The sequence below is a fragment of the Octopus bimaculoides genome, chromosome 5 (assembly GCF_046866305.1).
Source record: "Octopus bimaculoides isolate indiv1 chromosome 5, ASM4686630v1, whole genome shotgun sequence".
In the NCBI taxonomy this organism is placed as follows: domain Eukaryota; kingdom Metazoa; phylum Mollusca; class Cephalopoda; order Octopoda; family Octopodidae; genus Octopus; species Octopus bimaculoides.
In genome coordinates, this window is record NC_142932.1 from 5,052,218 (window position 1) to 5,077,301 (window position 25,084).

Here is a 25,084-nt window from a genome sequence, read left to right on the forward strand (position 1 = left end):
ATATATATATATATATATATTTATATAATATATATATATATATATATATATATAAATATAATATATATATATATATATATATATATTTATATATTATATATATATATATATATATATTATATATATATATATATATATTATATATATATATATATATATATATTTATATATATATATATATATATTTACATATATATATATATATATTTACATATATATATATATATATTTACATATATATATATATATTTACATATATATATATATATTTACATATATATATATATATATATTACATATATATATATATATTTACATATATATATATATATTTACATATATATATATATATTTACATATATATATATATTTACATATATATATATATTTACATATATATATTATATATATATATATATATATATATATATATATATATTTACATATAGATATGAATAAATATATATATATATTTCGTGTTGTAAGACAGTGTGTGAGAGAGAATTGTGTTGTCGTAGGAGAGAAATGTGTCCGCATGGACGATGGTTCACTTGCATTAAACAAGGCTGCAAAAAGAGAGGTTTGGAGATGCCACTATAAAAGGTTGCTCAATAAAGAGAATTAATGGGGAGAAAGTGAGTCTGCCGAATGTCAACCCAACAGAAAGACCAGCTATCCTAATTTACCGTACCTTGGTAGATAAAGCAATTAAGAGTATGAAGACAGGGAAAGCCCCCGGCCCATCAGAAATCACTGCAGAAATGCTCAAAATATCTGGCAGTGTCGGCTATAGCCTAGTCACCCGTATAGTCAACCAGGTGATACACGAAGGAATCATACCCAATGACTGGTGTAGCAGCACCATAGTCAACTGCTACAAAGGTAAAGGTGACGCTTTAGACACAAACAATTATAGAGGTATTAAGTTGTTGGACCAGGTAATGAAGGTCACCGAGAGGGTCATAGCCCAACTAATTAGGGAGAAAGTCAGTTTAGATGAGATGCAGTTTGGGTTTGTTCCAGGGAAAAGCACCACTAATGCTATATTTCTGGTAAGACAGCTGCAGGAGAAATACCTAGCCAAAGATAAACCTCTGTACCTGGCTTTTGTTGACATGGAGAAAGCCTTTGACTTGGTTCCCCGATCCCTTATCTGGTGGACAATGAGGAAACTAGGGATAGATGAATGGTTAGTGAGAGCTGTGCAAGCTATGTACAAGAACGCTGTCAGTAAGGTGAGGGTTAGCAACAAGTAGAGTGAAGAATTCCAGGTAGAGGTAGAGGTCCACCAAGGTCCTCAGCCCCTCCTATTTATCATAGTCCTATGCTGGTGACCTTCCTCTAATTATCAGAACTAGAGGAGAAGTTTCAGGTGTGGACGCAAGGATTAGAATTGAAGCGCCCTAGAGTCAACCTAGCTAAAACCAAAGTCCTAATAAGTAGAAAGGCAGACAAAACACAAATCCCTTCAGGTAGATGGCTCGGCTTGATCTGTAGTAAAGGTGTAGGTAGAAACTCCATAAGATGTACTCGGTGTAAGCTATGGACACATGAAAGGTGCAGCAATATCAAAAGAAGGCAGATGCTCAGGAGCAATAAACACTGAAAATGTGCTGAGAACAGCTTCTGTCACATTCCAGGGAGAAAAACTACAAGTAGTTGATAGCTTCCGTTACCTAGGTGACCAAGTCAGTAGCAGAGGTGAGTGCTCTGAAAGTGTAGCTGCTAGAATAAGAATAGCCTGAGTAAAGTTCAGACAGCTCCTACTTCTGCTGGTGACAAAGGGCCTCTAACTCAGAGTAAAAGGTAGACTGTATGACGCATGAGTACATGAAATATAAACTTTTTCTTCGAACAACGAAAGACACAAATGGAAAACAAGACAAACAACATAAAGAACGACCCTTCATCAGTCGTTGGCTGTTTTTCTACTCTCATATTTCGCGCTTTTATAAATAAGATACGCTTTTGATAAAACAGTTGCTCCTGCAAAGCAAATAAAATAAAATTTGGGATTTTGCGGAGGGTCAAAAGTAGTAACACAAACAGGAGAGTGAAAACAAACAGGAAGGGCTGCTAAGCCTAAACGAGGTTGTGGTGGCGAATGTGTAAATCAAGCTTGGACAGGAGACAAATAAGAACATGTCTTCTTTTATTCAGCTACAACGGAGACAAAGAAACACAAGTTAGGAGAAGGAAGATGGCCGGTGGTCACGTGGGAGCCACGTGAACGTGAGCAAGGGAGGAGGAGTGAAGGAAAGAGTGTGACTGGCAGAGAACTGTGAAGGGGGAGAGGAAAAAATTTGGAGATAGGATAAATGAGAAGAAAAAAACAGAAGGGGGAGAAGGGGAGGCAGAAGAAAAGAGAAAGAAAACAAAAGAGTAATAAGATAGAATAGCGGAAGAGGAGGCGGTAAAAGAATAAGAGTGAAAGGGAGAAAAACGAAACAGTAAAAAATAGTAGAGAGTGCGCATCACAACTATTAAGATAAAACTTACTTGGAAGAGGATGCGTGGTGTTCAATCAAATAATAATATAAATAATATATATATATATATATGCATATATACATACATGCTTACATGTATAAGTATAAGTATATATACTTGCATATGTGGTCACATGACCTCACGATACGTATACAACAAAAAATACGAAGTACGAGTACATGGAATATGAGCTTTTTCTTCGAACAACGAAAGACACAAATGGAAAACAAATCAAACATAAAGAACATGTATGTGTGTGTGTGTGTGTATGTGTGTGTACACAGGGTGCGTAACGTATTTAAGGACATATCTTTTGGGGGTCATTGCTGCATTATTTGCTAACTTTGTATAATTTTTGTTTCGAAAAATAAATGCCAGACCCTCAGCTTACTCAAGAAATGAAGAGGCATGCTGTTATTGTGGTTATAAAGGCTGAGAATCGTGATTTAGAAACATCTAGTTTTTAAAAGTTGCCAGATCTTTTGTCTACAAAGTTTGTAAGGAGCTAGAGACTGAAGATGGATATATATCACCAGTATCAAAGCATAAAAAGCATTCTAAACGCTCTGAAATCATCAGAACACATGAATTTATCCAGCAACTTCAACAGACCATTGATTACAATCCCAGAAAGTCCGTGAGGTCAATTGCAAAAGATCTCCATTTGTCGGAAGGAACAGTCAGAAACGTTGTCCACGAAGACACCACATATAAGTCTTAAATGATGAGGAAAGGTCAATTTCTCAGAAAAGGCAAAAGAAAATCACTCCAACAGATCTAAAAGGCTCTTAAAGAAACTGAAAAATCTAGCAGAAAAAGCATTGGTTTGGTTTTCCTCAAACGAGAAAAACTTCGACCGAGATCAAAAAGTTAACAGAAGAAATGACTGATGGTTATTTGCAGACCCTTGTGAAGTTCCAAGTGTTATGCATACAAAATTTCCTGCAACTATCATGGTTTTAGGGTTTGTCCGCAATGAAGGACATGTGATGCCTCCTTACTTCTTTCCACAAGGCCTTAGAGTTAACTCTGCCGCCTACATTGAAGTCCTGGGAATAATTGTTAAGCCCTGGATAGAAGTGTATGCAATGGAAGGCCACGTGGCTCTAGTAACACAGGAATGGATGGCTGAAAATTTTCATGATCACATAACCCTTAACATTTGGCCTCCTAATTCCCCAGATCTCAATCCATTGGACTATTTTACATGTGGAGCGTTGTTGAGAGAGAGGTCAATGAACACGCCCATAACGCCAAAGATTTTTTGGAAGTTGCCATAGTCAGAGTAATGTCCAAAATGAAACCAGGACCATTTGATTCGAGCATGGAGATGATTTAGATCTCATAGAAGCAGTCGTTGAAGTTGGAGATGGCTTTATTAAATAACATTATAGAAAAGAAGGTTTATTTTTATCCGCATAGCTTTTTTGATATATAAATTTATTGTTATTATATATCTGTTTTTTTTTTATAAACATAAATGTGTCCTCAAATATCTTACACACCCTGCATACACACAGACACACACACACACATACATACATATATATATATATATATATATATATATATATATATATATATATATATATATATACCTATGCATATACACTTCTTCGACGAAGAATTGAAGAAACTCACCGCTGTTTATACATACATGCCTATGTGCAAATAGACATACATAGATGCAAACTCTCTCTCTCTCTCTCTCTTTATAGATAGATAGATAGATAGATAGATAGATAGATAGATAGATAGATACAAACTCTCTCTCTCTCTCTCTTTATATATATATAGATATATATATATATAAACATAAAATTATATTAAATATGTGTTAATATATTTCCATATACACATAAACACGCATACGTACAAGGATATATACAGATATGCTCATATATATGTACATATAATATATAGATACATAAACAAGTGTAGCAGATATTCCTATATATATACACGCATACATACGCTTGCACACGTAAACAAACAGGTATGCGCGCGCGCGTTCAGAGGCAGAGTAATTTATTACTGAAGTCACTGCTTACAGCTGCGGTTTATATATATATATATATATATATATATATATATATATATATATACATACACACACACACAATGACATATCTGCACCCAGTTAAGGAGACATTCAACTTGTCTGCTGTTGATTTACTCGAAGTAAAGCAATGTGCGTAACAAGAAAACCAAATCGATGTCATTACTCCACGCTCCTCCCGACACTCCAAATCTATCATACCACTCTCAATAAAAAAATTTTTTAAAGCCATTTCATTTCCAATTCGTGATAAAATCAAACTACAACTAATGGTGGTGGTGGTATATTGACTAGATATAAAGTCGTACTGTTGTTGTTGTTAGATTTTATTGTTTAGTTTCCGGACGGCTCTAATTCAGCTAACCTATATCCAGAAATGTTCCAGGTGTGAACATCTTGTCTTTTTTTCTATACAATGTCCTCAGGAGTACATTATCTAATGTTTTGTTTGTTTGATTGCTGTTAGTTTTATAAGGGTTTTTTTTAAAGGTAAGATATCAATTTAGGAGTATTTGGTTGCTATTTCCAGCAGATTAATCGACCGCGTAGGTCCTACACCGTCGTTAGCTCTGAGCTAATTTTACAGAAACGGGTTACAATTATAATCGATTGAATGAAATGAAGATATAACTGCGGTGATCTAGGTGTTTAACGTACTGTTTTTACATTCGTAAATTCGATCTTACCTTTCAGTTTTGCAACAGAAATAAGTAATACTCTCGTAATAAAAATAAAAACATCAATGTGCATGCGAAATACCGAGTGTCTCTTCATAACGTATTAGTGTATCTTTCACCACTGGAAGCGCCGTAGAATGTGTGTGCGCGCACACGTTCCAGTCATTGGACTGCGGCCATGCTTGGCAACACCTTTATTTTAGTCAAACAAATCGACTTCAGTATGTCTATCGCTAATTTACGGAAGGCGAAACCAAACCTATACCGGTTGTTAAGCGGTGGAAGTCAGATGTGTGTGTGTGTGTGTGTGTGTGTGTGTGAGAGAGAGAGAGAGAGACAGACAGACAGACAGACAGAAACATGTTACACAAAATTGTCCTCGGCTTTTCAAGACATTTTTTTTTTTTACTCTTTTACTTGTTTCAGTCTTTTGACTGTGGCCATGCTGGAGCACCACCTTTAGTCGAGCAAATCGACCCCAGGACTTATTCTTTGGAAGCGTAGTACTTATTCTATCGATCTCTTTTGCCGAACCGCTATGTTACGGGGACATAAACACACCAGCATCGGTTGTCAAGCGATGTTGGGGGGACAAACACAGACATACAAACACATACACACATACATATATATATACATATATACGACAGGCTTCTTTCAGTTTCCGTCTACCAAATCCACTCACAAGGCATTGGTCGACCCGAGGCTATAGTAGAAGACACTTGCCCAAGATGCCACGCAGTGGGACTGAACCCGGGACCATGTAGTTGGTAAGCGAGCTACTTACCACACGGCCACTCCTACGGCTTTGTTTGCAATTATAAATTATGAAGAAATCGTGGTGTCAGAAATAAGAATAACCTTCCAGAGAATCACCCCTACGCACTTGACTAATAAACACAGACGTAAAAATGGCAACTACGTAGAAGAGGAATTCCCAGACGGGAGTAAAGTTCGTTTACCAAGGAAGGGAGTACATTTGTCGATTTTGAATTAGTATTTTTTTTTTTTTTTAATCTAAAGTTGTGTTGGGAAAATATTTATTTCTTCTTCTTACCACCTTAGATTTAACGAATCCGATTTAACTATGTATTTCGTAAGCATTATTGTGTTGCTGAAAGAGTTAAGTAATCTAATACTGATCTCTGGAGGTCTATTCTGATTCTGATATCTGTTCATCATTGGTTCCTAAATGAAATAATATACTTTGTGCTATTTTTATTATTGTTTGAACTAAATAAGGTTTTAAAACAGTATTTTGAAATTTTCTTTTCATCCGTTTTCCTACGACAAAAGTGTCAACTCAATTTACTGAAAGAAAGAGAGTGGGAGTGGGGAGAAATTTCTTTCAAACAGTTGCGAGCGGGATAGGGTAAGTATGAGAAAAAAGCGGTACTTCTATAGCGTGCTGTGTACCCGGCTTTTTTACACCTTTGCGTGCAATCTAACCCTAACCCAAATCAGTTCATTTCACAGCGTAGACTAGATATAGCAGACAACTGCACGCTAAAGTAGCACCGAAAAAGGTTAGGAGCCCTTGACGCAGTGGCATAGCTAATAGGGGAGCAAGGTGCGCGACCGCTCTCCACCCCAACACATTTTTCAAAATTAGCGCCTTTTCAACAATTTTTCTTCCCTATCCGTAGTTATAAGTTTCATACATAATGACATTGCTATTGAAACATGAAATTTATGAATGAAGATTCGCTTAACATAAAAGTTTTAAACTGTTTGGTATGTGCCACAGCGCCTTTTTACCTTTTTTTAAATCTATTTGTTCCCTCAAACGTTAGAACCTGGCTACGCCCCTGCTCTAACGTACAGGTTCTAGATAGAGAAACTGAAAAGTCAAGATAGGGAAATCACCAGCAAAAAGTGAAAGTTATACATTACACAGGGAATGTCCCGAGGAAAAGTTAAAACAATTTTTAACGAAAGTGAAAGTGGTAAGTTACACTTCGACACGATTGATATTTTATTTTATTGATACCTTTTGTACATCAATGGAACTTTAAAAATAAAATCATTCGAATCTAATGACTGTTTCAACTTTTGGCACATAGCGAGCAAATTTTTAGGCGGAAGGATGGAACAGTCGATTACATCATCTCCACTACTGGACTGGTATTTTATTTTATCGACTCTGAAAAAGGAAAAGGCAAAGTTGACCTTGGCGAGATTTGTACTCAAAAGTACAATCTGAATAGAAACTGCGAGGCATTTCCTGACACTATTACGATTTTGCCAATTCACCACTATAATAATAATCCTTTCTATTAAAGGCACAATGCCTGAAATTTTGGAGGAGGCTAGTCGATTACATCGACCCCAGTGCGTAACTGGTACTCATTTCATCGACCCCCGAAAGGATGAAAGGCAGAGTCGACCTCAGCGGAATTTGAACTCCTAATAATAATAAAAATCTTATACAAAATAGGAGGGGGGGGGAGTAGACAAAAATAGAATGAGGAAGAAAAACGAATAAGATAGAATATAGTACATAAATATGTGACGATACAATCTTTCTGATACAGGAGGGCCTGTGACTAGAACCAATCAAGGAAACCCCACAAATCCAGGATCTGATAGCAAGGGTAAGTGCCCTCTCTCAACTGTCATTCGCCGACTGAGAGTTATGTAATGAGGATGAAACTCATATACTCTTGCTGTTTTCGTCATTGTCACCCATCTTTGAACAGATTTACGGGAGAATATCGCCTCCCTATCCATGTCTGAGCAAACCACCGATGGTCTGAGTCGGCAAAAATGTTTCTCCTTTTCATGAAGGGCTTTGCTCGGAATGTTAGGATTCTTATTGTATCAGTAACGATTCTAACTTATTTGAAGATAACCGACTTTTCGAAATGATAATGAAAGTTGCAGATTCGGCGTGACGAGCACGGTTGATTAAATCGACCCTTCCTTTCCAGGAAACTGTATCATTCTTATATTATCAAGCCTTGCGAGGATGGAATATAAAAATCGCCCCGAGTAAGATTTTAAGCACAAGTAATTCGCCCTCCTTTCAAGCTAAAAAAATTCATCCTACATCGGTACAATGCCCCAAATATATTTCGAAAGTTTAGCATGTAATAATGGTGAGGTATTTAAAGCCACTTTACTTTAGCTCGACCTGCTTGAAACAGCAACTAAATTGCCATTAAATCACACATTATCGCCTTAAATAAAAGACTCATTAAATGATATAGTCCTACATAGCCCTAAAAAGACGGGATAGTCAGCAACTGGAATGACTTTGATCAAAAATCTGCCCCATCAAGGGTTCAACTGTAGTAACGCCGTGCGCATGCGTAGTCTCACGCATGCGTGGAATTAAACAACCAAGCGTTCCCGCTTCTATTCTATCTTTTTCTCGGTCGGCCGGTCATGAGCATGGACGTGTCTCCAACATTCCAACTCTGGAGACAGTCTCTTGCTGGCCAGCAATAGAGCATGGACGTGTTTAGCTGTCACTCTCCATCTTTCGGACTTACGCTCGACAGCTCGCTTACATCTACATACCAAACGTCCCAACAACTATGCTCACACACACAGAAGCTGTAACAACAAACAAGAGCTAAAGATGTATATATTTACCACCTGAATAAATGTTGTTTAAGTTGATAGTCTGGAGTACAGCGTTCCGTTATATTTCTAATTTTATATAGGAAAGTCAGGTGTACATCTAATGATGTATAACCAACTTTCCTATACTGGTGACCCCCGACGTGATTCGAACACGCAGCCCGCTGAGCTGCAATAACCCACTTTCTATAAAGTGGTGACCCCGACGAAGAAACAAACGCAGCATGGACTCTGGACTACCAACTTATAACTGGTGAACCCGACTAAAGAACAAATGCGGCCATGGAGACTGAACTACTAACCATCATCATCGTCATGACCAACACGATTCTACGATTACTACGCCACCAACATCTCCAACCATAGTCAACACGACTTACTACGTATTACCAACATCAACAAGCGCGGTTTTTATCTCGCCTCTGTTAGAGTGGATTTTTCCACTCACGATAAACAGACAAGAATTACAGCCTGCGACTTTCCAATTGTGTACTAAAAAAAAAACTTGGTATAAAACTCTCACGTGTACTGACTTTCTATCTGTTGTGATATCTCACATACATATAGACGGCCTGTTTTTTATTATGTTCTTATATGTCGCATTCACACTCTCACATACACATACATCTTTTATGCCACACAAAATATCTCTTGTTATTCATTTCATACGGTCATCTTTTATCGTCTCGTTACTGGCTATTTTTGTTATCGTAGTATAACTTTATTTGTATATCATCATTGATATATATTTTGTGTTCGACCGTGTGACACGTTTAAATAAAAGGAGTCCTCTGTTTGTCCATTCGTCACCATGTCTCCTTTTTGAGTTCGCACGGTCGTTCTTTCCTCTTGGGTTAAGAAAATTTTCTTCGAGGTTTTCGCTAATGGTCGTACAGAGATTTGTCTGTCGATCGTCTGTAAAAGCGCACCTCTTCAAACACCATCATCGAGTGACCTTTTCGCCACCAGCTTCGTTCAACCAAGATTACCACCGTGACGACAACAATTACTACTACCAACTAACTACAAGTATTCCCCCCCGACGTCGCCAAGTTTCAACAGGATTTCACTTGTTCTGTGTTTCAATCACACACACACTTGTGCACTCATATATTTACTTTCCTTTCAGGGAAAACAAACAATCAGACTTTTACATCGCGTGATTCCAGTTTCCTGGACAGTTGTCATCACGGTTGTTTTGTCATTGTCATTTCATTTGTACATTGCATGCATGTATCACACGGTTGTTTTGTCATTGTCATTTGTACATTGCATGCATGTATCACACGAGTGTACATTTCATTTCTTTCATTTTTCTTTGTGTGTGTTTTGTGTTACATCTTGTGGGTGGTTTTCAGTGGCCATCCTGCCTCAGGCGTTCTAACAGATTTCATATTATCGTGCGTTTCCGCACTGGCAAGGGAGCCCTGTAGTAACGCCGTGCGCATGCGTAGTCTCACGCATGCGTGGAATTAAACAACCAAGCGTTCCCGCTTCTATTCTATCTTTTTCTCGGTCGGCCGGTCATGAGCATGGACGTGTCTCCAACATTCCAACTCTGGAGACATCTCTTTCTTGCTGGCCAGCAATAGAGCATGGACGTGTTTAGCTGTCACTCTCCATCTTTCGGACTTACGCCCGACAGCTCGCTTACATCTACATAACAACGTCCCAACAACTATGCTCACACACACAGAAGCTGTAACAACAAACAAGAGCTAAAGATGTATATATTTACCACCTGAATAAATGTTGTTTAAGTTGATAGTCTGGAGTACAGCGTTCCGTTATATTTCTAATTTTATATAAGAAAGTCAGGTATACATCTAATGATGTATAACCAACTTTCTTATACAACCATGACAACGGTGCCTCTGAATTCTAGGATAAAGAAAATGGCACAATGTGACGATACTAATTCTTTTTCAATTGACATTTAACATGCCTCTAGTCTAATACAGATTAACCTAAGACTATTAAGACAAAGGAAATGGCAAATTGAGCAGACGAAGCCATTTACAAAGGACATTGCCTACACAATTAAAATATAATGATGAGAATCGTGATTTCTTTAACCTGCCACAAAGACAACAGAGAAAAAAGATACAAAGCAAAAGCTATAAACGAATAAAGAAGTGTTACATGGAAACATGCTAAAGAAAATACTAATCACAATGTGAATTTGAAGTATAGCGGTACTGTTTTCACTTTCGGACGTTTAAACTTTCCTTTTAACTTCATCTACTGTTGGCACTCCGTCGCTTACGACGTTGAGGGTTCCAGTTGATCCGATCAACGGAACAGCCTGCTCGTGAAATTAACGTGCAAGTGGCTGAGCACTCCACAGACACGTGTACCCTTAACGTAGTTCTCGGGGATATTCAGCGTGACAAGGCTGACCCTTTGAATTACAGGCACAATAGAAACAGGAAGAAAGAGTGAGAGAAAGAGTACAGCTTTAGGTGTTTTCGCTCAATAAACACTCACAACGCCCGGTCTGGGAATCGAAACCGCGATCCTATGACCGCGAGTCCGCTGCCCTAACCACTGGGCCATTGCGCCTCCAACTTCATCTACAATACTAACACATACTGAAGCGGAACGATCCAAACGAGTGGTATGTTTTTTGTCTCGCCCAGCACAGAATGTTGAGTGGCGCTTTTGAGGTATTCAGCTGGCCCCCAATATGAATAGTGGCTGGCAAGCAGAGACTTGGGATATTCTAAGAACCCCACTTAACAAGTGAGTTCTCTCACCCGGAGTGTAAGTGGGAAATCCCTAAATATTTGCTATTTTCAAATATCTTTTAAACTATTGGGTACTTTATTTTATGATATTTATAGTTTTGATTATTTATATAGTAATTTCGTGTCATTGATTTTACACAAATCTTAAATGTATCTTTTTTTGTATTGCGTCCGTGATCCACACTGTTTTTATATAACTTATTTGTCCTCTCCTACACGTTTTTGCAGAATCCCAAGTCTTAACGTTCCACGTTTTGTATACAGAAATAATGGAAAAAATTTACTGTTGGTGGTTAGATAAAAAAAAAAAAATTATCCAATATCATTGTCATTTTTTTATAAGCACAAAACCTAAAATTTGGAAGACGAAATCGAACTCAGTACATGGCTATTACTTAATCTTCGAAGCCAAAAGAATGAAAAGCAAAGGGTAAACTTGACTCCGGCAAGATTTGAGCCCAGAATGCAAAGAGGCATTTTTGTAGAATCTAACGATAGGATGGTAGAATCGTTAGATTCTACCATCCTATCGCTGGTTTCTAACATAGGCACAGGACCTGAAACTCGGGTGGGGCAAAAAGGTTAGTCAATTACATCGATCGCCAATGGCAAAGCATCGAAACATTACCAAGATTTTAACGACCCGAAAGGATGGAAGACCGGCGGAATTCTGCTTGAAGAATACCCTATAACCCTTCATAACTATTTTATTTTTTGGAATTTTCAGAAAATTTTTGCGAATTTGTATTCTACACATTGGAATTCACGCGATTATGAAAAAAATTATTATAATTTTTCGAATTTTTTTTTTTTTTTTTTTTATTAGTCAATTTAATAGAATACAGACAGTTCGAATTTTGGGCTTAAATCCCAGCAATAGACCATTAAATATATTTAGAGAAAGAAAGATACTGAAAATATCAATACGTCAGAGTGACGAACAAATGAGGATCTGAGGAGGTCGTGAGATGTGCTAAAAGTAACAGCTAAATAGCCCTTAAATCACGCACCAAAAATTTGTTGATTTTTTTTTTTTTTTTTGTGCATAATCGTATGAATTCCCAGGCGAAGGTGAAGAATTCGCACACCCGGTGTTTAGGGTTAGGGTTTTTGTTACGCCGAAAACGGGTGGTGTGCGTATTCTTTACCTCTGCCTAATTCCCGTGTGTAGAACACAAATTTGCAAAAGTTTTCTGAAAACTCAACATTTTTTTTTTGAAGTTATGAGGGATTATGTGGCGTGCTTAAAGCAAAATTCCGCCGAAAAACCAAGTCGACTTTGACGGTATCTGAACTATGAGTGTAAAGAGACAGAAGAACTACTGTAAGAGATTTTCCGACGCTCTAACGATTCTGCTAATCCACCACACTACCTTAATTAATGATAATGTCCAAAGAAAAAGAATTTTGAGGAAATGAAGACAACACTGTCATAAGACTAAGAACTACTGGCCTTTGCCAACAGTTTAATGTGTAACTTAAAATAAACAAGTAGTGGCCGACAAAGGTATCTCACAACTAGGAGGTTCTAGACAAACTGACGGCTGAAGATCGAGGGAAAACAAGGTAAGTAGTTTGAGCAACAGGTAACGAATTAAACCTACTTTTGAGGTTTACATGTCACTACCTTTTATTTATTTATTTTCTAATTTGGGCTACACCACTATTTTATAATTTTGATGGCAAGGTTTTGATTTTTATAAAGACAAGAATTCTATTACAGCAAAGTAATTAGAACCGATCTACAAACGATAACAATGTGCATTTGCCAGGAATCGAACCTGGACCTCTCACGTGAGAGAAGATTCTACAATGACTGAACCACCGATGTCGTGTCAAGTTTAATATATATCTATTCATTATATACACACACACACACAGTGTACTGATTTCTATGCCGAATAATAAATATTTGCTCTATGTAAATATAAGCATTGATATATTTTACTACTGTTACATGGCATACGTATGCAAGTCTAAACCACCCACCCCTTCATAACTGTTTCCTCATAACTATAGAAAAATTAGTATTTTTTAATGAATGTGTTTTTAAATATGCTTCAGATGGTGTAAACTTCGATTATATAGGAAATTTGTGATGAAAACCTTTTTTCCAGAGTTTCGGAAAAATTCACACGGGTCGGCTTTGTTTCCTCATAACCTTCAGGAAAATGATTAATTGTTGATGAAATTTCTACAAATACCTTCTAGAGTGCATAAATTACGATTATATCGGAATTTAATGTGAAAAAATTGATGGGCACGCACACATACATAGTGATACACATCACAATATATATACATGTATTTATTTTGAATTATTCCTGGAAAATGTAGAAGTACTACTGTTTACGAAATGGATCCAGCAACTCAGGGGAGTGGAAAATACCAACTGAAAGAAAACTAATAAAGATATTACTAAGGAAAGATTCCACAGAAAATGAAACATGGTACGCTATAGTCTCAGTTCCCATCTATACACACACACACACACACATATAGTAGAAGCCGTTTATAATTACGAAGCGTTAACAATCGGTTACATATGCATGTATGTGTGTGTTGTGTATACACATTGGAATTTACAAACAAGAGAACAAAATACTAAATACATGTAGAATTATTTCATACATCTATTCGGTGTGAGGCTTAGTTAGGGAAGCCTTATATATGTGTGTGTGTGTAGAATCTACTTGTTATAATCACAGATGATATTATCAAAAGTGGTCCCAATCAATCTCAGAATAATATTATATCCTTTGCTTAATGCTATTAGCCGGCTTATTAACTTAGTCACCACCCCAAAATAACTTCAGTGAGTTCGACAGAATGCATATATACATTTATAAACAAACCGAGCTAATTTTGACACAAAATCTAAACAAACACTACATATTCTTAAAATTTTTATTTCAACGGAGCAGGTAAAATACTCTTATTTCCCATAGCAAGCTGCAAGTGAAGTCGGTAACAAATAAAGGTATGGCGAAGAGATTAGTTTTCATCGATGGCTTCTATCGTAGTTTGAAAACAATTCATCCAGGTCTAAATAAATCTCTATGGAGCTTGGTTGAAGTTTTAAAAGTAAAACTTGATTATAAAAGTATGCTAGTTTAGTTGTAGCTACGAAAAAGATACTTTTCACTTTTATTACGTAAATAAAACTCCTTCGTACTTTTTAAAGCTTTGGAAGACGAAACAGGCAATCAGGATAAATTGCCAAAAAGAAAGTAAGAAAGTAGAAGGAAGATAGTCACTCAAACCACCACCACAAAAACAACAATACGAAAATAGAGGGGTTTTTTTTTTAATGTTTGTTAAAGTTCGTCCGCAAACTCAAGTTGAATAGAGAAATTGGAGGAAGAAAAGAAGTATTTATAAACTAAAATAAAGTTTTACTGACTTACTTATCGATCCAAAAAGTCCAGGCCGTGGAAAGTGGTAAAAACTCTACTATGTTATTACTTTGTTCCGCTGATTTTTCAATGACATCATCAGACGGTGAAGGAGAAGAATAAGGGCTCTGTTGTCGACAATTAGTGCTATTATTATTGTTGTTGTTGTTGCTGTCGTTATCGTTGTTCCCGTCCTGGGCACTCAGTTCAGCATCCTCATCAGTCGAACTTAAGGCAGCCGCCATAACTAACGCAACTACTATTGCTCTGGTTCACGTGATCAAAACATATGACGTCACGAGCAAAACTTTTTCCTTATCCTCCTCCTTTCCACCGATGACAAAACTTCAATTCGCAGCATGCCGTCCACAAAAAGGATATACTGAATATTCTTGGTACACAATGCCTAGAAAAAAAACAAGATAGTCATGGATAGAATATGTGTGTGTTACCCCAACACGGCTGCAGTCTAATTACCGAAACAACTGGAAAATAAAAGATGTGTATGTGTCTCTGTGTGTGTGCGCGCGCGCGTGTGTTTGTGTTTAGGTGAGTGTGCTCTTCCAAAAGTCCGTATTGTGAAAATTACTCGGCAACGAGTTCCTCAGCTAGTGTAGGCGTGGCTGTGTGGTAAGTAGCTTGCTTACCAACCACATGGTTCCGGGTTCAGTCCCACTGCGTGGCACCTTGGGCAAGTGTCTTCTACTATAGCCTCGGGCCGACCAAAGCCTTGTGAGTGGATTTGGTAGACGGAAACTGAAATAAGCCCGTCGTATATATGTATGTGTGTTTGTCCCCCACCATCGCTTGACAACCGATGGTGGTGTGTTTACGTCACGGGTACTTGATTTTTATTTCTTAAAGGGGAAAATTACTATTTTATTTAAAATAAAATAGTAATTTTTATCTTAATCAAAAGGCAGAAAAGCAGACAGAGACTATCTCTTTATAGGCGAAGATCTGTTGTAATGGGAGGCGTTGAATCTCATAAGAATGGAGGAAAACAATAAATGGGTTGTACCTTATAATGAAACTCTCTTAAGAGCATTCAAAATGCCATTTCAAAGCTGCTGCTCAAATAAACAATGATAACGAAATTAGTCAATATCTAAGGGTAGGTACATTGGGCCATCCGAAGCAGTTGCATCCATTTTAGGATTTTCAATTCATGAAAGAGCATCTGCAATAGTGAAGCTGCAAGTTCATCTACCAGATGAACAAAGAATATTGCTCAGATGTAATAAGGATGTATATGGCTGTCAATGAACGACATATGAGAAGAACATTGACAGAATTCTTTTTCCTTGTGCATCAATGATGACATTGCAAAAACATTATTTGATGCTGAAGTACCCATGTATTTCATTTAGAACAGTAGTAACAAAGGATGGCAAAGAAGAAAGCGAAGAAAAAAGTTGAAGGCCGTTTGAACGTTTTCAAAGAAACGCTTGATCACGTTTACGTTGTCCCACGAAAGGCAGGAGAACTGTATTACTTAAGAATTTTATTGCATGAAGTTCGAAATAGCATTTTTTTTTTTTACTTTCTCGCCGCGCATCGACATTTTCAACTTGGAGTGATTGTAACCCAACGGGTCACGGCGGGTACATCTGGACCCACCCATCCATTCCAATCCTTCTTCCCACACCTCCACACCCCTTCTTCCCGACACCACACCCCCACCCCCACCCAGCTCCCATGCGCTGTAATCACCATACCACCCAACCTTCCCCTTTCCGCTGCTGGGCGTTCACTCCTCGGCAAGGGCCTCCGCTTCACACCTCTCACGTCCCACTGCGACGAATTCGGGACCCGCGCCGACGTCAGCTAGTTCCTGCGCCTCATTAAACTGCGCACGTTTTTCCACACGTCCACCCAATGTCACGACAATCGGGGTTGCTTCTGGCAGCTGGGGCACCGCCCATCCCAACTGAACGCCGCCTCCAGGCCTTTTCAGCAGCCTGGACTTGTTCGTGCATTACTGCAAAGCGCTGGTCGACGCAAAAAAGAACTCTCCCGATCAACATCACCCGGACTGAATTGGTTGCCTTTCGTAACTTCCACCGACGGAACGACATCGTCGTCAAGCCAGTAGACAAAGTTTGATCTGTGGTGGTGTGGCGTGCGGACCTGTACAAGGAGGAAGCGCTCCGTCAGCATCGAAACCCCTTATTCTATCGCCTCCTCCCCTCTGACCTCACCCCTCCTTCTAGCTGCACATGACCTCGTCTCATCTTCCGCCTTGCCCCCTACTGTCACCAACCTCATCATCCGAACACCCCATATCTCCACCATCTATTTTCTTCCCAAAATACAAAAATCCCGACTACCCCGGCCGCCCTGTTGTTTCCATCTGTAACTGCCCCACAGAACTCAACTCCAAATATCTCGATCTCATCCTTTCCCCTTCGGTCGCTACCCTCCCGTCTCATATACATGACACTAACCATGCCCTTCGCTTCTTCAATTCCTTTTACTTCCCTCCCGGCCCTTCACGCCTCCTTTTCATCATGGGCATAAAATCCCTGTACACTGTGATCCCGCACAACGACGGCCTTTGATACCTCCATAAACTTCCTTGATATCTCTCTCCATTGATCCGCTCACTCACTCTCTCACCACCTCCGCCAACTTTAAAGCCACGGACTCTCACTTCTACCTCAACTTTCCCTCCCGTGGGCATATGGCGTAGTGGTTAAGAGCGCGAGCTACTAACCCCAAGATTCCGAGTTCGATTCACGGCAGCGACCTGATTAATAATAGTAATAATAATAATAATATAATAATAGTAACATCGTTAGGAATGAGAACCCAGGTTCAAAATTTCCCCAAGACACCTGACGAAGGCTGGAGGGTATATCAGCCGAAACGTTGTGTTAACAACAAACAAGATGAGGACAAATATCCGTCAAATGTAAATAATGTAAATAATTCCTCATCTCTTAAATATAGAACTGCATGTACACTTGTAAAGAATAAAAAGTTTTGAATGGTACACCAATGAACTTTAATACAAACAATGGGCTATACACCTGTTGTAATTTAGTCATCCATAGTCTGATAATATTTCAGAATAAAATTCCTTCTTCAGGTATTCTTAGATGGAGTCGCTGCTATAATCGGTTTTCCAACGGCTTTTCTTTTCACTCACACACACACACACACACACACACACACACACACACACATATATATATATATATATATATATATATATATATATATATATATATATATATATATATATAAGACGGTAACCTAGTATGGCCGTAGTCCAATGACTGAAACAAGTAAAAGATTTTTTTTTTTATCTTATCTAGTTTCAGTCATTGGAGTACAGCCATGCTGGGGCACCACCCTGAAGTGTTTAGTCGAACAAATCGACTCCGGTACTTTTTTTTTCTCTAAGCCTGATACGGAGACATAAACAAACTAACACCGGTTGCCAAGCGATGGCAGGGTACAAACAGAACATAAAGACGCATGCACACACACGTTGTTCTTCGCCTGTCCCCTTCACTACTATTTCTCTCTCTTCCTCCCTGTCTCTCGTTGCTTACCTATGTTCAACTTCCTCCCCTTTTTTTCTCTCTCTACCACTCTCTCTCCTTACCCCTCGCTGGTCACATGCGACCGGCTCCTGCTTTCTTTCCTCTCTTGGCCACTGCCAAGCTAGCGCGAACTTTCTTCTCTCTTCCCCTCAAGTTCGTCACATCACAGCGTTCAGTATACAGATATTTTTTCACGTCTGGCCTTACAGTCCTTCTTGTTTATTTTCACTGTTTCATTTTCCTGTCGTGTTTTCTGTTTGCCACTTAATTCCTCCGCATTACAAATTTAATTTAATTTAATTTGTTTCCACGGGAAGAGCTATTCTAACAATGCGTCCTGCTCTAACTCTTCGAAACGCTTAGTTTAGAATAGGGGCTGCTGATGAAGGAAATATTCTTTATGTAGCCTGTTTGTTTTCTGTGCTCTGTTTATGTTGCTTTTCATTTTGTCCACGGTTTTTGTGACGTACGTGTGTGTGTGTGTGTGTACGACAGGTTTCTTTCGGTTTCTGTCTATCAAATTCACTCACAAGTCTTTTGGTCGGCCCAGGGCTATAGATAAAGACAGTTGCGCAGGACGAAGGGCAGTGGGACTGAAGCTGAAACCATGTTGTTGGGAAGCACAATTCTTACCACACAGCCATACCTGCGCCTATACATGTGTGTGTGTGTGTGCGTGCGTTTGTGTGCGTGCGTTTGTGTGCGTGCGTATGTCTCCCACCACTGCTTAACAATCGATGTTGTTGTGTTTACGTCCCCGTAACTTAGCAGTTCGGCAAAACAGTACGAAAGAATAAATATCAGGCTTAAAAAGAAATAAATACTGGAGTCGATTCATTCGACAAAAAAATTCTTCAAGGCGATGCTCCAGCATGGCCACAGTCTTAAACAAGTAAAATATAAAAAGATGTGTGTGTGTGTGTGTGTGAGCGGGGGAGAGAGAGAGAGAGAGAGAGAGAGAGAGAGAGCGTATGCGCGCCCGCGACTATCAAGCAGCCGCTCGTTATGCTTCTAATACATTGTTCTCTACGGAGGGCAACGACCTGACAATCATAGCCCAATAGCCAAACCTGACGTGCGACGAAGATTTTATTTATGCTGCGTATATTGAGATAAATAACATTTAGTTTATTTCTCTTTCGGACATTTGATACATTTGAGACTCCTCGACTAACAAACATTACGTTTGCTTCCATTTTGCTTCTTCATCATGTTGTTGTCAACAGTTAGCGTCGGGTTCGCATTGATTGAGGACACAATTGAAAGAACGCCTTCCAATTATAAACGTCCCGTGTTATTGTTTATTTCTTCGGTTTGTTTTGAGGCTAACACATATCTAATGCTACTATAATCAAGTCGTAGTCACCAAAAAGTAAAGGAAGGCTGTTGTTCTTTCGTCCGAGGTCACCAAAAACGTAACGATATAACTTGGACGGATGTGATGCATCAGGGAAATGAATGAATGAAGAAAAAATAATCATGAAGATGGCCATTTATTTAATATGAATTATGATATTAGTCGTTATTATAAAATAAACGATGTCGTCGCGTTGTTGTGTCCGCATTGTTTGTCAATGCAGTAAGATATTCTGTGGCTCCATGGTTCATTCTATGTGGGAACTAGCTTTTTCCCTGTGCTGTCAGAGAGAAAGTGATTAAGGCAGCTAGAGGCAATAAAAATAGGGAACAAAAATTTTCTCTCCTCGGCAAGCGGTCGAATTAGCCGAAAGAGAAAGAGATCTAACTTTCTTGTGTTTATATACGTTTGGCTATAACAAAGGTTGTTTAGATCAACCCAAGACAAAAGATTTCTCCAGACTTATCTCTGACCCTTCCATGACCAGAGTAGGTCTCAGAGGTCAACTCATTCACATAAATCTCTAAGAGCAGAGAAGAGAAAACAAAGAACCGGAAATTTGTTTGACAATTAATAAAAATGTGGAATCGGTTTCGAATCAGCCTAGCTGCTGTAGCTAGTCCCTAGACTACATTATCTAATTTTGTCTACGATATCCGCTTTCATTAATTCTATGACAGGGGCCTTTGGTTATTTCTTTCAGATCGAACAACCGAGTATAGGTTCGCTTGTTTTTTCGCCTCAGATCACTTCTCGGCATCTTTTCGTCTTCTTTGAAAACAATGTCAAGAAAATTAATTGCATCTCATTTCAGTAAGTCATGAAAATAGGACAGTTCTTGCCGATGGTAGGAAAAGCAAACTAGTCTTTAAGGACTCCGTGTGAGGGATATAGGTAAACAGGTGCTTTGTGTCCCATGTTTGTTTCGTTTTGTGTATGTAGGTGCATGTATGTTTTGTGTCTCGAAAAATCTCTTCAAATCGCTCAGTGGTCGTCGTCGTCCGTATTGTTGTTACTGTGGTAGAGTTGTCAGCGCTTCGGTGTGGATGGTCAGGCATATATTCTTTTTAGACCGTTTACAATGCGAGACAGATTGTGTGTACAAAGAATGACAACACTAAAATTTGAGTTTACAAATATTTTATTTATCTGCATCGATATGTGTGTGTGTGTGTGTGTGTGTGTGTGTAATATAATATGTGACAATTATTCGGTTGCCATAATAAAACTCCGAGTTTCGGATGTCGAGGCAGAAACCTGCTCCGGCATCTCTTCAGTTATCGAGGCAGTCAAAATATGCTATGAAAATGACCGTTAAACAAAGGGAAATTATTATGAAATTGACCATAATTAAGACAAAAGAACTATTAGAATGACAGTTAAATAAGGGGGGGGACCGAATGGGAGGAAGTAAAAAGTAAAGGAGTAAAAATGCTCATAGAAATCGCGTGTGCGCGCATGTACATACATACACAAGCTCACTCACACTCGCGTGGAACACTCGCATGTGCACCCACGTATATAAGCAGCCATACACATGTACATATACATGTACATATATACATACCCGCACACACACGCGCACACGCACAAAAAAGTTCATATACACGTCTATTTACGCACAAGCACAAGAAAAATGCAGGGTAAAAGGTAAAATACAGAAAAATGTGTAAAAATATATAAAACAATAAAAATGTTTCAAAAATATATTTTCAAAATATTTTTAAAAAATAATAAGTATCTCTATAAATATGTAAAAAAATATGTGAAAAATATATTAAAGATATATGTAAAAAGTATGGAGAGTATATGTAAAAAGCTTGTACGTGGACACAATATAAAAAGCAAGTTCTATCTGTGATCTTGGGGGACCAAAAACGTAGCAAATATTGGATCTATTTTAAAACGGGGGCCACATTTTTCATTAATGTTTCACGTAGTGTTTTTGGTACGGAAAGACTTTCAAACTTCGTATACTTATCTATTTTGTGTTATAGAACAGAAAAATATTTTTGTATTCGAATTTATTTCATGTAAAAAATTGTCTTATTTCGATAATTTCAACCAATCACTGACAAGTATTCAGTTGTTTATATTTACTCTTTTGGCTGATTAAGCGATGTAAAGCGTATTTAATCTCCATACCTTCGTTTTATTTGCTTTTTTCATTTTAAATTTGCTTTAACCCTAACCCTAACCCTAGGGTTAGGGTTAGGGTTAATTGTTTCAGAATCGTTTGTTTATGTAGTCGGCACTTAATGTATATCGGCTGAATGGACGTCAGTGATTGGTTGAAATTAGAGAAATACGACAACTTTAACATGGAATAATTTATGGATTTCTTTTTTTTAAAAGAAGACTAAGAGAAAAAGATGTTTTATATGACACATTCTACCAGTGTTCCAAGTTTCAAAGTATTTCGTTAATGAAAAATGTGGCCCCCCCTTTTAAAAAAGATCCCAAATATTTAGCCACGTTTGGACATGATCCAAAAATTTCAGTTCTTGAATTTAGACATGTAGCGGGGTCTAAGCTGCTTTTCCAGATGAGCCATCTTTCCATATCACAAAGACCGCACTTTCCACTGCCGTTGGTGTAAGGCTTACACTTGGCTAAGATCTTCCAATGGATATTGTAACTGACACCTCTTTCTTTTAAGGAGCATATGTGACTGGATAATTTGGTCGTTTACCTTTTATCCCTGAAGCTCAAGGTGTGCTTGTTGAACCTGGTCTTGAAATGCCCCTCTGTAAGGCCCACATATTTCTTTGTCAAAACTGTGCTCCTAGTGGTTGTAGAGTCTACGGTGGCTTCATAAATGATGGTCTCGGACATGCAAGCTGCATTTAGCGGGCACAAATGTTTATCCCTGCATGAACAGCTGGTTTCATTTTGTGGTTTTTTATGGGTGTACATGCATGTGTTCCACGCGACTGCGAGTGAGCATATAGCATGTGCATATTTTTAGACGTGTATTTGAATATAACTGTGCGCGTATGGGTATGTGCACGTGTGTATGTGTGTGTGCGTGCGCGCGCGCGTGTGTGTGCATATGTATACGTGTACATGCATGGTTGAATATATATGTGCATCTATTGGCGTATGTATGGGTGCGCATGTGTGTGTTTCGTGTGAGTGAGCATATGCATATAGGCACATGTACGTGGGTGTGCGTACGCGCATGTGTATGTATGTAATGCGCGCATACGCGATTGCTATGAGTATTTTTACTCCTTTACTTTTTACTTCCTCCCATTCGGTCCCCACCCCCTTATTTAACGGTCATTCTAATAGCTCTTTTGTCTTAATAACGGTCAATTATATAGTAATTTCCCTTTGTTTAATGGTCATTTTCATAGCATATTTTGATTGCCTCGATAACTGAAGAGATGCCGGAGCAGGTTTCCGCCCCGACAATAATTGTCACATATTATATTACAGATAAATTCCTCTATTTACATAATATCGAGGTCTCTTTTATTCTTTTGTTGTCTTACTATTACTATTAATATATATATATATATACACAAAATAGGACAAGAACGCAAAACATCTAGACAGTTAGGTGATACAAGAAAGGGACAACAAAACATCCAGTTAGACGATACAAAGAAAACAAGGACGGGTCATTCGGAGTTTTCTTTCCTCAGTCGAGTTCCAGATTATCTTTTCAATTTTGGCTGGTTATACTCGAGATTGCTCCAACCTGGCCAGCCCCAAGGACAGACTAAGCTAAGAGCATTAGATTTCTTGGAAGAAAGCAGCGAATGTATACGAAAACAAGGACAGAAGAAACGGAGAAAATTATACGTGTTTCCCTGAAAATAAGACCTAACCAGAAAATAAGACCTAGCATGATATTTTCAGGATAATTTTAATATAAGCCCTTTCCTTAAAATAAGCCCTAGTTGAGAGCGGTAGGCAGACGAAAGCAATAAGCAGCCTCTTTATATTGATTCAAACCGCTTTGTTGTGGTGTATACACTGTTCAAAATATCTTTTTGGCGGCTAAAAATAATGCGTCACAAAATCTATCCTGGTGTCTCTTTCGTAACACAAATATTAACAAGCTATATACATCAATCGACAGTCCATGTTCGGAGCTTTCAAATGTGTTGCGTAACATTTTCGTCAGTGGTCAGTACTGGTCAGTAGTTGCAAAAAAACCCCAATAAAGTACACATTTGCTTTCAAGATAAAAAAATCTTCCAGAAAACAACATGATGTAATTGCATGGGAAATCATTTGTCAGGTCATTTTCACCCCAAGACAAGATGAGTGCAAGAAGAAAGAGTTATTCTATCAACTATAAGAAAGGAATCGTGGAGGAATCAATGGGCAAGAATCTTACTGTTTTCTGCAAAGAAAAGAATTTGGATCTCTGAATGGTTCGAAAATGACGAGTAGACTACGATTAAGCTCAGTCAACAAGTGGATGAGGGAAATGCAAAGAAGCGCAAGTGTGGATCAGGTCAGCAACCACCATTTTCTGAGCTGGAAGACGTCATCTGTGAATGGATTGCTGACGGGAGAGCAAAGGCTTTGGCTGTTCGCAGGACTGATATTCAAGCATTTGCCCTTGTAAATGCACCACTGTTTGGTGTATTTCCAGAAGAATTCAAAGCATCGCAACACTGGCTGGGTGGTTTCCTTCAGCGACATGAACTTTCTCTGAGAAGGCAGACAACACTTCAAACTAGAAGATACCAAGATTATTAAACGTGCACTTGCATTTAAGTCGTTTGTTGATGGAATACACTTTTCTAAATACCGTCTCTCCAACATGATTGCTATGGGTGAAACTGCAGTGTTCATAGGCCAAAGATCATAATCGACAATTGATCAAAGGGGTGCGTCGTCAATCTACATTCCCTTCACTGGTTACGAAAGTGCACGAGTTACATGTATTTTGGTAATTCGTCTCGATGGAAATAGTATCTTAAGGAAGTGGGTCGATTTCATGCTGCCATTTATTTTGCGAGGAAGCCAAAGAGGTCTGATAGTCTGGGATTCAGCCAACACGCACCGCGCAAAAGACATGAAGAACTTCCTTGCAGAAAGAAGAATAGATCAAATCATGATACCAGCAGGAATGACTGCCTATTTCCAGACTCTTGACATTACAATAAAGAAATCATTCAAGGACCATTTACGCATGGAAATCAATGACTATATTGAAATCAGAATGGAAAGAAATCAGGGTGGAAATTTTGTGAAACCCAG

At 38.4% G+C, this 25,084-nt stretch overlaps 1 protein-coding gene across 2 annotated transcripts in view; it reads right to left on the bottom strand.

Moving 5' to 3' along the window:
- LOC106880936 (eukaryotic translation initiation factor 4E type 3) overlaps positions 1–15,333 on the bottom strand; it is a 57,944-nt gene extending 42,611 nt beyond the window's left edge. The window contains exon 1 of one of the 2 annotated variants that reach the window (XM_014931113.3): positions 14,966–15,323. In XM_014931113.3, coding sequence (XP_014786599.1) covers positions 14,966–15,198 — 233 coding nt within the window. In that variant the 5' untranslated portion in view covers positions 15,199–15,323. Of the gene's footprint in view, positions 1–14,965 lie in introns of both variants that reach the window. The other variant, XM_052967986.2, reaches the window with a different exon arrangement.
- Between the last annotated feature and the right edge of the window lie 9,751 nt (positions 15,334–25,084).